This window comes from Chamaea fasciata, unplaced genomic scaffold (assembly GCF_029207755.1).
Source record: "Chamaea fasciata isolate MVZ Bird 193981 ecotype frontalis unplaced genomic scaffold, bChaFas1.0.hap1 SCAF_3, whole genome shotgun sequence".
NCBI lineage: Eukaryota > Metazoa > Chordata > Aves > Passeriformes > Sylviidae > Chamaea > Chamaea fasciata.
The window spans coordinates 65,762,582-65,776,913 of NW_027094088.1; the positions used below are offsets into that span (position 1 = coordinate 65,762,582).

A 14,332-nucleotide genomic window follows, 5' to 3' on the forward strand; every position below is an offset into this window, starting at 1 on the left:
CCATGGAAGGATAACATTTGTAGGATAGTTGGTTACTAGAAGGTAAGGAATAGTAATTTGAGCAATGAACTGCTTGAACAGCTAATGCTTCTCTTCCTGTGCTGACTTGAATCTTGACTCACACTTCTGCTGAGCTGCTGTCATCACAGAGCTGTAGAAGAGCAGCTATGACAGAAGGGAGCAGTGCCCCATCCAGCTCCATCTCGCTGTCCAGGGCAGATGCCACTCTCCTGGCAAAACCCACATTTCCATCCTCTGACCTATACACAGTGACAGCAATCCTGGGCTGTAGTCCGCAAGGTGTACCAAGGGGCAGCTGCTGCAGGCAGGTAGGGGAAATGCGTGCCCTTGAGCCGAAAGAGATAAATTGCAGGTGAATATGAAAAGGAGGAGACCTTGGGATCTCAACCCTAGAATCACTCAGACAGTGAGAACATTAACTTCTGTCCCCATAGAAAGAGTGTGGCACGGAGAAAACAGAGTAACTTGTAGGAATGACAACTCACATCCAGGGAGAGTTACTCCAGGAGGTGGTCATCAAAACGCCGGTTACTCAGGCAGTTCCAGTAATCAGATGGACAACTATCATGTCCATGTCTTAAGGAGAGACCCAGAACCATGCAGCCAAGTGAAGCTGCCACTCTGAACTAAAGCTCAGACAGATGTTAGAGCAGACTGTAGAAGCCCAAGAGTGTCATTTTTACCTACACCTAATTAATTATACCTTTCTCATAGGTCCCCCTTTCCTAAATTCTTAAGGAAAAATTAATTACTCAAAAGCTATGAATCTGGGGAAAAAAATTGAAAGCAACACTTTCAGCACTTCTTGCCACAAACCAGATGTGAAACTTCCTTCTGACTGAGAGTGAGTTTGGATTACTCTTTTTTTTGATCTTTTTTTTGACAACAAACAGGGTGGTGCACAAAGGATCATGCTCCTTTCAGCACCAACTTTCTAGAAGATAAGTCCAGTGAAAGGAAAAAGCTGTGTGTCACTGCTGGTCCCGATGAGGGTAAATACATTCAGCAAGTTAATCACTGTTAAAATGAACATTAGTACAACTGACATAATTTAAGCAATTCACTCATCCACTCACTCTTCCAACTCTAAGCAGTTTATACAGTAAAAGAACAACTTAAAAAAAAAAAAAGACAAAAATCTACCAACTAGGCTGAGCTGCCATCCTCTCCATGTAATCCTTGGCCATATTGATGGCCTCCATGTTTTCAGGGAAGAGCACACAGAACATCGCCAGGGCCCCTAGGTTGTTGCCATAAATTTCATTCCAGCGAGCACTGAACTCCTTTGGGTCCCAGGGAGGAAGGTACTCCAGGGGATTGGACAGCATGGTTTGCACTGCTTCCGCCAGACGAGCCGCGATGTGCCGGTGCGTGGTGCTGGCCTGGAGCCGCAGGGTCTGCATGTCCCCCTTGGAAAAGTAGAGCATTGGGTAGCTGTCATAGTTGGCATTGACAAAAGGAACCATTGTGTCTTGGTCCTCCCTGGCGCTGCAGGCAAAGGCAAAGCAAACTGCCTGTATGAAAAACACACTGGGGGCTCCCCGTGTGTGAGTCCTCATTGTGGCATCAGATCTCCAGGTCTCAGCGGCAGCCAAACCATCTTTGAAATGTCCTGTGGAAGATGGACATGAAAGGAGTTAGAAAATGAATCTGTGAGACACCATAATTCAGGAGCCTTTCCAGGACTATGATTCCACCTAAAGAACCCCATGCATTCTCCAGGTGACTTTCAAATCATTTCTATTTGAATAGTTCAGACAAAACATCTGCTGAGAAATTCACTCGAGAGAAAAAGCTGTGCACTTTGAAGAAAGCCCCTTCCTTCCCACACCTTGCTCTCCAGTAGCTGATACCAGCTGAAGGGACACAACAGCAGCTCTTGTACTTAAGATTTAAAAAAACTGGCAACAGTGCCTAATATGAAGCAGCGCTGACTGTACCGGCAGGCAGAGAAGGGCGGGAAGGGAGGAGCAAGGGGGAGAGCCAGGGAGCTGGAGGCAGCCAAGCCTGCATGCTTCCTTGGCTGATGTTAGCAGCTGGAGAGAGGGAAAGATGAGGAATGCTGGAGGTTTGCGTCGGGGTCACTTTATACATGGCTTAAGGCCTTCAGCTCTGACACGTCGTCATTTAAAAAAAAGAAAAAAAAAGAGCAAGTCAGGAGTCGAAAAAGGGAAACAGTAAGTGGCAGAGTCTTAGAAAAACAGCTGAAATCCTTTGCCTTCTGGGCATTTAGGGGTTTGCATTATTAGTATTTTTTCCAAGGGGCTTTCCATTTTACATGAGATTTAGGGCCAGTCACCAAGAAGGCTGAACATTGAATTAAAATGCACATTCTTCTATGTACATTACTTCTTGAATGTGCCCTAATGGGAAATCTATGCAGAGGCAAATGCAATTTAAACATAGTAAGTTACTTTGAAGAAATTACCAACTATCTGGCCTAAAGTCACAGATAAAACACAGCCAAGATCCCCCTGAGGAAAGCCAGCAAATTCCTAGAATTCTTATGAGGGAAAAGGTTATGGAAAGCAGGCTCAAGTGAGACAGTTTTATGTAAATAATGAACAGTAGTTTTCAATTATTAAAAGGAGAAATAGAAGGAAAGAAAATCTAAAAACAGATACTTTTTTTTTTCTCCCATGGAAAACCTATTTCATAGGATTCAGTCATAAAACTTGTAGGAAGTTAAAGTACAAAGCAACCTTTTACTTCTCCCCACGGGGCCCTGCTCCATAGCAAAAATTTTCTAATAGAAACTGAGGCTGCTAAAACCTTATTTAGAGATCCACATCCTGTTTCAGCAAAGTTGTTAAGATGAGAAAACTCTGACAGACAAGGACCCTTCATGACTACTGGATGGCCAGACCCTCTAGATTTTCTGTGCTCATATCCTGAAATTAATTTGTGAGCAAACATCTTTGGCCGAGAAATACATCATTTCTTGTGAGTTCCTACCTAGGGCACAAATAATATTGCACCCTGTAACTGCTTAAATTTATCTATTACAGGGAGCAGCATAATTGCTTAAACAGAGTGTAATGGAAGATGACATTTTCATAATATTTTATGCATTTTGCAAGTACATTTTGCCCTGTATTGTATGCAAACCAATTGTTACAGGACACATTATCACAGGCTGGTTTATTTGGTAACACTTTTACTATATCTACATAGTCTCTCATCACATACACACATACAAAAAAGACACATGCACCATAGTTTATCCAATCTACTTGTATTCTTCTCAAATCTAGTTGTAATCTTCTCTATGCTGAAGGAAACTATACAACAGTATATTTTCACAGGAGGTAAAAAACAATGAAAAACAATACATTATGGTTGAAACATGATGCAATATTTTTTAATTGATGAAAAAACTGCTTTGTCATATTAATAAAAAACCCCACAACAGGTTTTTTTTTTAAAGCCTGTGTGATCCTTTAGAACTGTGGGCACAGGAAAGAACCTTAAAAATACCCCCCAAAAAGTTAAAAGATGCTTGTAGCTTTTTCTGTGTTAATTATTTATGGAAAAAATGTTCTGGCTCACACAAGCAGAAAAAAATCCCAGCTAGCAGTAAGGACTTCAAGCAGTCTTTCCTTTGGTTTGATGTCTGTAAGTCCTTCTGCACATCAGTGAGAATTAGGAACATGTATAAATTTAGGGATGGTTTTAAGAGTTCCCTAAATCAAGCTATTTCTGAACAATGATTAGGGTATATACAGTAAGGTTTCCCAGTACTCCTTTGCAAATCTGAACACACATTTCCCAGCATTACACCATCATCAAACACATCCAGTGTTGCCAAAAAGTCATAGTGCTCTCAAGTATTCAATAACTTCCCACATTTTCACCCTTCATTCATGTTCACATTTCACTGAGAAAGTAAACCCTTTTTTTTTTTTACCTTTACAGGAGAAGGAACTACTGCACCACATTGTTTAGGCTAACAACAGAATAACTGGAAAACCAACCTACTGTATATTCAGTCAAGATCTGGAAGAAAGTCAATAGGCAGGGACAGAAGCAGGAATACAAAATCATTTATTCTTGGTTAAATTATACTGACACCCTTCCTAGGTTATGAAGACAGTAACTCCCAGCAGCCTCAACTCACTGAGGACAGTGAGCCCTGTCCCACAGCTTTGCAGGGCTCAGCCTGGTGTGACTGATGGATGAGAGGAGGCAGCTGGAAAGGAGGACACCTTCCTTTCCATGCAAACCCCTGAACCTTGATTATCAGCTTAGCTTAGGTGAAGCTGGATCTGTGCAAATAACTGTTCACGTGAGCTCCAGCTCACCAGTAGTGCGTGAACCTGGTACAAGTTTGCCCGACACACTCAGGCTTGAAAGAATTGGAGTCTGGGCCTTCTGATCATTTAATGTGTATTCACAATACCATTTTTTAAACCTAAAGGAATTTCTTACTCTCATATTACACTGCATCATTACCAGCCACATCTTCCAAGAAAAACTTTACCAAGCAACTCAACCTTTTCTGAAAAAGAGGGGGTTTTATTCAGTTAGGAAACCATGATCTGATTAAGTATTAAAAATTAAAAGGAGAATGAAGGATGCTTGCCCATGGAAGAAAATGCTGTTATACAGTGTGCTTTGAAATGTTGTCATTTAGATCTAGATTGAAAGAGCATTTTGCACTATTTTCCCTCGCTGCCAGCAGAAAAAAACAGTAAAGAAATCAGTTATTCCAGAGAAAAACACCCAAACCAGATTAAATCTTAACAATTTTAGTTCTCCCCATCTGCATCGTTAGATGTTCAGCTGTAGAAAAAAAAAGTACTATAAAACTGAAACCACTAACTAAACTAAACATTGTTTTATACAGATAATTTTACCAAACAGACTATTTAAAAGAAAAGAGAGGCCCATTTACTCCTGCCACAAGTGCACAGAAACCTTGCTTCATCAGTGAGAGCAGAGCAGTGAGAGAGGGAGAGGAAATGATGGAAATGTTAGGATCACCAGCTTGCACAGCTGTCCTCGAAGCAATCTGACCTTCTTGTGGGTCAAAATTAAAAACAGGTAAAGCACTCTTGTTTTCTGTAGTATCAGTTCTGAACCACTCTGCTTTGTAGCTGCTTTTTCCTGGGACCAAACTTCTACCACTTCTTAAAAAGCAGAAGTTGCAGGTGTCTCTGCTGTCATCTCCCACGCTACCGGATTACTCAGGTTTCTGAATAAAAGATCTTCCCAGAGCCCAGTGCTGGGACATGAGCACGTCAGACTCTTTGTCTTCTTTTGGGAAACTACTATTTTCCACAAAGGCTACAGTTCTCATTATCGCTACCCAAGATACCTGAGAAACAAGTGCTCAAATATTTAAAGGAAAATCTGTTTCACCATACTGACAAAAATCAATTCTTCAGGTTCAGCGTGCAGACTTTTGCCTTAGAAAATGACTGCTGAATCAGCATGGACTTAAATTTTATAATTGTTTTGCACTTCATAAAGGATTGACAGTGAAAATTAACTTTTTTTACTCAATTTTTTTCAATGCTTGTAATACTATAACATGCTGTTTCATTTTGAACAACAGTGTCACTACAGTTTTGTCACAAATTCCATTACAAGGATTGGCATTGAAACTAAAATAAGCAATTTTAGAACCCAGTGCTAAAACAGGTAAGAAAGTCATAGATATTTCAACAAGAAATGGTCAACCACCAGAAACAGCTACTGTCCTACCAAAACTGTGAAATTACTAGGTAACATTGCAATAAGAAGTGTGTGGAATATCGTTCCATTAAATGAAGAGGGATGTGCAACGCTGTCCCAATGCTGACAGCTGCCAAAATGTAACACAAGAAGTGGTAGGTTAGATCACAACAGAGAAAAGTTAACTTCTGTAGGATCTCCTTTTCTTTGCACTTTGTCCAAATATCTGAAATATCTTCTCACACACATTGCAATTGCCTTCTAACTGAATCCAATGACATTGTGGTATTAAAAAATGCAGGGCAAGTCCATGAAAACAGAGGTGAAAGGGTCAATGGAGACTAATTCCCATATATATACTGTCCCTTGGTTCCAGAGAACCATATCCAATACAGCATAATTAGGTGCATGATGGAGCAGAACCAATAAAACTATAGCGTTATCTTTGAGCTGTAATAATCACAACAATTCTATTGACTGAATTCCCAAGCTTCTACCTCAACAAGCAGTGTTGCTGAGACCCTTTCAAAGCTGTGGGGCAGGACACCAAGGTGGGAAACTCCCACATCCCAAGAGTCAGGAGCAGTCAGGAGTCCTTCACCCACCTTTTGGTTGGTGAGCTAAAACCAGTGACTGGCTCTCCAATAAAAATACTGAGAAGGTGTAAAAATCACTGCTTAAAACTTGAAAAACAGCTATTACAGCCGTAACCACCAGGGGACATTACTTCATTTCTTCCTCTGATTTTTTCACAATGAAAAACATGCCACAATTATATAATTTCAAAGGTATTTCAAAACTTAAATACTGAAATCCCAAACATAGTTCAGAATTACATCTACCATAAATAAAGTACAGTTCAGGTACCCAGGTGTTAGTATTGCAGTTGTTCTGAAATACCTTGAAAGAAGGTTTGTATCAACTTTTATGTCTAACAGCTGTGCTATGAAAATCCCAATGGCAACCAGAAACAGCCAGTTCCTATAGGGATTACCAGTATATGCCATCATGTCAGCAGTCAAGATTTAAACTTGTGTCTGTCCTTTGATCTAAAACAAAATTAAATGGATCTGTGTAGAGCAGTACACAGCTATGTCAGACCATAATTCCAGGAGAATGGAGGGTAGCATTCATTCTCTACCATGCTACAGGCAAGCCAGCAACTGCAAGATGTTTTTGTAACTTCACAGTAGGATGTGTAAGACATCCATGATGGAAGTTTAATCTGTTAATTCCTCTCAGTTAAAAGCTTATTTGTCTATTTTATCACTGTATATATAAATTAAAAGGGCATACACATATACACTGAGTGCATAACCTCTCTGCCTCAAGAGAAAACATGATTTAAATCACCTGCATGTCCAAACCATAATCTGGGAATTTAGATTTTCCTTCTATTTTGCAATTTATCCTCCTGTAAAAATGCTTACTTGGTAATTTTTTTGGTTGCACTAACACTAGCATTCCTAACCCTTACCGGGATCTCTTATTCCATACCTCACTCTGTGGAATGAGTAAGGAAGTAATTTTCATATCTACAATCCTGCAGATGATCATTCTCAACCAGTACAGACATGCTTGTCAAGGCATCCACATTCAATGAATGAAAGCCCAATCACTTTTACAATTGAAGGCTTAAAACTATAAGCTACCAGAGAAAGACTCCTTCCAGAACATCAGCACTGGATCCTGTGCTGACATAATTTCAAAAGACCATTTCAATAATTAAAATTAGGCTTTTGTTTTTTACTTCAGAAATATTTTCACAGATGTTAACAGCATCGGAAGGCAGTTTGAGAATTTTCACCTAGGCCAAGAAGATATACTCCCTACCTCTGTCTGCTCCATTAATGTCCCAGAAGTCAAGCAAACCCCTCATCCACGTGTTACACTGTTTACAGCATGTAGGGCACCTCTGGGTTTTTGGACTATGTCAGTAAAAGGCACTTCAGAAACAGAGAACAAAGGCTCCTGCCCAATCTGGGTCGTGAAACAATATTCCTGTGGCAACTACTGAGAAGTAACTAATCTCCTGGCCCTTGCAAAGAGACCCACTCGGGGTCAGTAGGGTTGTGAACCCTTTGGTGTTGGATATTAGGAATGCTTAGGGTTTCCTCTGAGAGCAACCCACAGCCCTAAGGCACAACCACTCTTCACAAGAAGGGAGCAAGTGAACAGAACGCCTAGAGCAGACTGGAGCCTCTGTGAGGATCCAGTGGTACAGTCATGGAGTGCAGGAGGAACGGGAAAAACTTCACATGGCGATGGCAATGCCCAGGAGGCACAAATAAAGGACAGGAAAAAAGATAATCATACATGCAAAAGGGGAAAGCCAATTTCTGCTGCCAGAATTCCTCCTTGTGCCTAACCCACCCCAGGGAATTGCATGCCATCCATCTTCCCTTACTTCTGAGGAGGCTGATTACACCACCAGAAACTTCTGATAACAAAACAAGCGTTTCCATTTCAGACTTTAACTTTTATCCTCTTTCCAACTAACTCTACTTTGCTGGCCTTGACCTTTACTCTTCCATAATACTTGTAAACATTTTAAGCTGCCTCATTTGTTCTTCTTGACTATGTATAATTAACAGTTTAAATATTCCCTGCTCATTAATTGTCCTTCATTCAATTGTCTTCAGGATGTTGTAAACAAATGATGTGATTCTGCTGGAGTTTTACAAAACCAGTTCTCACTCTCTGTATCTATAGCTACAAACTTGAGTAGCTGAAGATATCAAATATTTTTATTTGTAAAGCATTTCCACAGGACTTCATATAAATAGACAGGAATTCCAAAATGCATCATATCCTTCAGTTGCTATGGGATCAAAACTCATTTAAACTATGTCTCCATATCCTGTTTATGACTCAGTGTTGCACACAAAACTATATTAGTATTTTATTGTTATTTTCATTGTGACGATTTTGGCTAGGGTAGAGTTAATTTTCTTCATAGTAGCCGGTTTGGGCTATGTTTTGGATTTGTGCTGGGAACAGTGTTGATAATTTAGGGATGTTTTAGTTACTGCAGAGCAACATTTATCCAGTCAAGAACTTTTCTGCCTCTCCCCCCACCCCACAAGCAAGGAGGCTGAGGATGCACAAGGATTTGGGAGGGGACAGTTGGGATAGCTGATCCCAACTGACCACTGGGATATTCCATAACATATGACGTCATCCTTAGCATACAATATTGGGAAAGAAGAAGAAAGAGAGATGCACTCAGAGTTGTGGCATTTGTCTTCCCAAGTAACCATTACATGTGATGGAGCCATGCTTTCCTGGGGATGTCTGAACACCTGCCTGCCCATGGGAAGTGGTGAATGAAGTCTCTGTTTTGTCTGGTTTTTGTCTATTAAACTGACTGTATCTCAACCCATGAGTGTTCTCACTTCTATTCTCCCAATTCTCTTCCTCATCCCACTGAAGGGAGTGAACAAGGGCTGTGTGGGGCTGAGTTGCCACTTGGGATAAAACCATGGCAATCATATTGTTGTGGTTAAATTACTGTTACAGCATACAGGAGCACCAGCAAAGTCCAAAGACGCTGATGCTAATCAATTTATGAACCGAAGGAGTTTGTGATCTAAGCAATTTAAACCAACACTCACTTTTATATTATCTAGAGATAATTTTAGAGTGTAAGTATGCAGACCCCAAATGTGTACTCACACAGAAGAACCACTGTTTCATGTGTTACAGGACAAATGTCACTGTGTTTGTAGACCTAAAGTGTACCACACTACCTGGTAGCTGCATCTCTCTCCAGATGAGTGTGTTGTTCATTATTATTGATACAATTCTGCTGTTATTGCATTATCTGGGGTTTCTCCACAGAGAGATAGAGCATATAGCTCCTCTCTCTCTCCACAGATGTAATATACACGTACCCAGATGCAACTGCTTTTTTCAGGGTACAAACGTGGAGAGACAATCCAATTGCCCTGTAGTTTCCTCAGGGCTATTGTTGTCCTCAGTGCTCCCCAGAATATCCATAACAAAAGCCTTGAAAAAAGCGGTCATTACATTTTCAAGGACAGAAGTCTCAGCTGCAGATGGAGTTAAGCAGCTACCTTGTTCCTGCAAAATGTAGCTACTCACAGTGTGCATGAGCAATCTGTGAGCAGGTGTCAACACAACCATTAAATTATGAGTTAATTTTGAAATTTAGAATCTTACGATCTCATTTCTGACTGTAAGTTGTGCAGGCATGGCTCTCATAGCAGAACTGAAACTGGACAGATGATTTTGGTAAAAAGTGCGATGAACCATGATTGCAAGGATATGATTAAAAGGAACATGAATCATAGAAATAGAAACACAGAAAAGGAACATATCCAGAGAAATGCTTGTGAACAACTTTTCAAAATCCTATAACAAGTCTAGGCAGCCACTTGATTAGAAGTCTGAAGAAGGCATCCCAGGTTTATATAAATGTTCAGCATTTTTAATGCTTCTGATAAAAAACCCCACAAAATAAAAGCATAAACCAGGCCAAGCATGGAAAAAGAACTTTTATGTTAAAATTACATTTCTCTTGTACTGAGATACAACTCCTACCAAAGTCAAATCACCAGGGTCCCTACAATCCTTTGTCCACTATAAACAATGCTGCTGCTTATTGCTCCTGTATACTCTGATTCTAAACAAGGGGAAAAACAGAAAGACCAATCAAATGTAATTTCAGACTGTGTACAGAATAGTCACGTTGTGTCTGTGCTTGCACACCTGACCACGTCCCAAGACTGAATGAAAGTGTCATGCCAGTATCTGATGTGAGAAAATGTTTCCAGTGCTTTGTCCCTCACAGGATTCCCAAAACAACCAGACCCCTTTGGTCAGCTCTCCACTACCAACACTTCACTTCTGCTAAACTTTTACTGCCAAAGCATTCATGGGAGAGATCTCTGGAGGCATTTGCTAAATTTCCTTTTTCCTAGCAGGCTTCTCTGCCCACTTCTCATCCTGAGCACATAGCTGAATCTGCTCAAAGTGCAGTGCATAAGGGTTTGGGGGTTTACTAATGCAGCACTGTCACACCTCACCCTATCCCAGCTGGGCTAAGAGACATCAGTATAAAGTTTACCCATATAAACAGAAAACTGGCTCAAAGGGAGCCAAATGTAGAATCTATTATATTATTTATAACAAGTATGTGGCTATAACACTGAATGCAAGCTGGCACCATGGTTTAACAGCTGAGGAGAATACAGTGCTCCAACTACGCTCTTTGATCTACCTCAGCTGAATAGAGACAGCAAAGATGGTGAGAACAGCCAGGACAAACTTGCTGCTGAGATGTCATATTTACCAATTAAATACAAATTGCTGAGAAAAAGTCATAACCTCATTCACTCACCACACTTGGATTGGTAAGTCTAAGCAAGAAAACAACAGTCACAGAAAGTTGTTTTTTTTCTTTATTTTTTAAATTTCTTCAGCACCCCCCTCCCCCTCAAAGGGCTTTATTTCTTGCAAAATATCCAGGAACAATAGCACTAGTAACTGGATTTATTTCTGCTCATTGCTATAGTATGCTGTGGGTGCCAGATGTGCAAGTTTCCATACACAAGCCTAAGAACGTGACTGAATTTTAGTAAAATGCAGTCACTTCTGAGAGAAGAGACACTTCAGTTTTATGACATTTACCTCCTCATTTAACCCTAGTTTTCACTGCTCAGACTGCTGGGTACTGATGGATGTGATAATTTTTCTATTAAGATATAAACTTCCTATGTTCATTCACAACCCAACAGCTACCTGGTTATATTTTACCTTTTTACCACCACTGATCTAGGTTTTACATGAGTTCAGTTTTAAAAAAGCTTATGTACTTTGTGTCATTGCCCATGAGGAAAAGAAATAGTACACACAGACCTTATGAGCCTTTGAAAAGTACCAAACCCAAGATGTCACTCTAAAATCTGCTTTCAGCTACCCATTTTTACTTAAACAACCTATAAATATCACATCTAACATTTGGCCAGGTAATAAAATGCATTTTCCTCTCCACTGTAGTGCAGATATTTACTCAATATCTAGTTACAATAACTAATATACATTGAAATAAAAACTGAGTTTGCCCAGGTAAACAAAATCTATCAACTTTTACCACAGGCAATCAATGGTTCAGCTTATGTGTTTCTTTCTTGCAACATTCCCTATAACCAAAGAACAGGTTGTAAAGGAGACTGTATATCAATGTGTAGTGGAAAATCAGCACCAAGTGTCTTTACTGTGAACGCTGACCTCAGAAGACTACAGATATGTTTGTAAACTCTTCTCATATCTTCCTCTTTTATTATCTTAAGAGCACTCAGGTGAGTGATTTGGCAATTTAGAATCATGCAAAACATCACAATACTTCAAACAAAGCAACAAAGGCAAGCTCTTACTTTGAATAAGAAAATAACATTTTTTTAAAGGCCCAGTAGCTCTGCCCCATTGAAATATACTCTGATCAGTCTATTCCGGTTTTACCTCTCAATGAAGTTTACAGACAGGCAACATAATCCCAATCCAAAACTGCTACTTTGTTGACTTCCCCAAAAAATTTAACTAATTCAGGTCACTTAAAAAACCACATATAAGTGATGAGACACAGTAAGGAAACTCTTAGTTGAAATAATACTTAGCACTTCTGTAGAACCATGTACTCAAGGATCTACAAGTAGTTATGAAACTAATTAATGAATTAAACTTCTCAACACCCCTGTGAAGCAACCAAGCACATTTATCTGTTTTATGAGGAAGAAAACAGAGCCATGGAGAGGTGGAGTGACTTGCCCAAGGGTACCAGCTAGAGTCTTTCAGAGTAATAAACAGCATCTGAATTACTGACTCCCACTGCTGCCCTTCAGCTCAATTGTTCCTTTTTTGAAATACTGCAGTGAGTTATAATAATAGTTGGCATGATAAACATAATGTGGCAATTTTTAGGCTGAGATTTTCTTTGTCTTCATTTAGACTATATTAAAATTTTAGCGTTATTTAAATTGCAGTTGATCTTCTTAGTGTGATGGAAAAATCTCCAGGGTTGAGCAATATTTCTGTATTTCATTCACAGTTGTGACTACTTTTTATGTTGCCATTGCTTATGGCTAAAACTCAAGCCATTCCAACTTGAAAACACAGGAAAATATCAGTTTTATATGATTCAGGAGGGAGCGAAAGAAGAACAGAGAGGGTGGTTACCTGCATTCATACCAAATTGAATTTTAAGAGTTGGCATGAGACACACCAAGTGATGATGCACTGCCTTCCTGCAATACTATCTATAGGAAGTGCAACTCGCTGCCTGGGGCTGCGAAGACTGAGCTTCCCGAGTTGACAGCTCTGGGCCCAAGTCACCTAAAACTTCCCCAACTAAAAAAAACCAAACCCCACCAAAACCAAAAAACAAAACCAAAACACAACAAACCAAAAAATAAAACAAAACAAAACAAAAACCCAACCAACCAAAAACAAAACAGCAAAAAAAGAAGTAGCAGGAATTTGCATGGGGCAAGAGGCTCTGTTCCTGTCTCTCGGCTTGCCTAGGTGCAAGACAAGGATGCTACTGCTTACCTTTCACACAGGCATGTTTGGGAGATTGAACTCGGTAGTAAAAGGCTGGAGGCTCCCGCGGACCCGGTGCTGCGGAGGAGCAGAGCTGTTACCCACAGCGCCCACAGGTGAAGCTCCGCGCAGAGAGCGCCACGTCCCCCGCACGCACCCACCTCCCACGGGCTCGGGGCTGTCCTGCGGCTGCCCCGACCGCAGCTCCGTCCCGCCGGGGCTAGCCGGGAAAAGCCCGTGCCTGCCTGGGGGCTACTTCCCGCGGGACGCCCCGGCCCCGCTCCCGCTGCCCGGCCCCGCCAGCACCTGGAGCGGCTCCCGCCGCTCCCCCGAGCGCCGCACGGCCTGGGGACCGAGTGCCGGAGGCAGCGCTGGGAATGATCGCCCCTTCCCAAACCCGCCGGCCACCGGCGCCCCCGCCCCGCCCGTCCCGCCGCCAGGCGCCGCGGAGCAGCGCCGGGCGGGATGGAGGCGCAGGGCGGGATGGAGGCGCGGAGAGCTGCCCGCTCCGCACGGGCACTCACCGCCCGCGGCCCCTACCCGGCGCCGGACGCCTCTCGCCTGCCAGAAAGTTTCTGCTCCGCAGCCCCGAGGGACGGAGCGGGGAGCGGGGAGAGCGGTGCGTTTTTCAACGCAGAAGAAAGTGACTCCCCCGCTCCCGCTCCACCTCCCGCTTCCCCGCCCTCCTTCCGTACCTCTCCCCGTCCTCCTCCTCCTCCTCCTCCTCCTCCCCCCGGGCCTCCGCCGGCCCCTCACGCCATGGCGGCACGGCGCGGTGGAACCCGCCCCGCAGCGGCCCCGGCCCGGCCCGGCCCGGCCCGGGCGCTCCTCTCGCTCCGTGTGTGCCCTTGTGTTTGTTTATCCCTGGCGCGCACACGGTTTTTCCTCCCCCGCCCGTTCCTCCCCGGCTCGAACTTCACGGAAATGCCCTAATTCTCCCTTTTAGCGAGAGGACTCGTTTCTCCGCAGGGAATGTTTTGGTTCTAACACCGGCGTGTTGGCACAGGGTTCCCTGGGGCTAGAGAGTACGGCAGCGGTACCACGGACCGGACAGAGCGGCTGTGGAGGTGGCAGC

The 14,332-nt window shown here is 42.3% G+C and overlaps 1 protein-coding gene across 4 annotated transcripts in view; it reads right to left on the minus strand.

Moving 5' to 3' along the window:
• DSE (dermatan sulfate epimerase) overlaps positions 1–13,880 on the minus strand; it is a 34,055-nt gene extending 20,175 nt beyond the window's left edge. Inside the window, exons 1-3 of one of the 4 annotated variants that reach the window (XM_066179360.1) lie at positions 13,798–13,880; positions 13,267–13,335; positions 1,165–1,633 (exon numbers count right to left, since the gene is read on the minus strand). In XM_066179360.1, coding sequence (XP_066035457.1) covers positions 1,165–1,580 — 416 coding nt within the window. In that variant the 5' untranslated portion in view covers positions 1,581–1,633; positions 13,267–13,335; positions 13,798–13,880. Of the gene's footprint in view, positions 1–1,164; positions 1,634–13,266; positions 13,336–13,781 lie in introns of those variants that run through there. The other 3 variants (XM_066179359.1, XM_066179358.1, XM_066179361.1) reach the window with 3 other exon arrangements.
• Between the last annotated feature and the right edge of the window lie 452 nt (positions 13,881–14,332).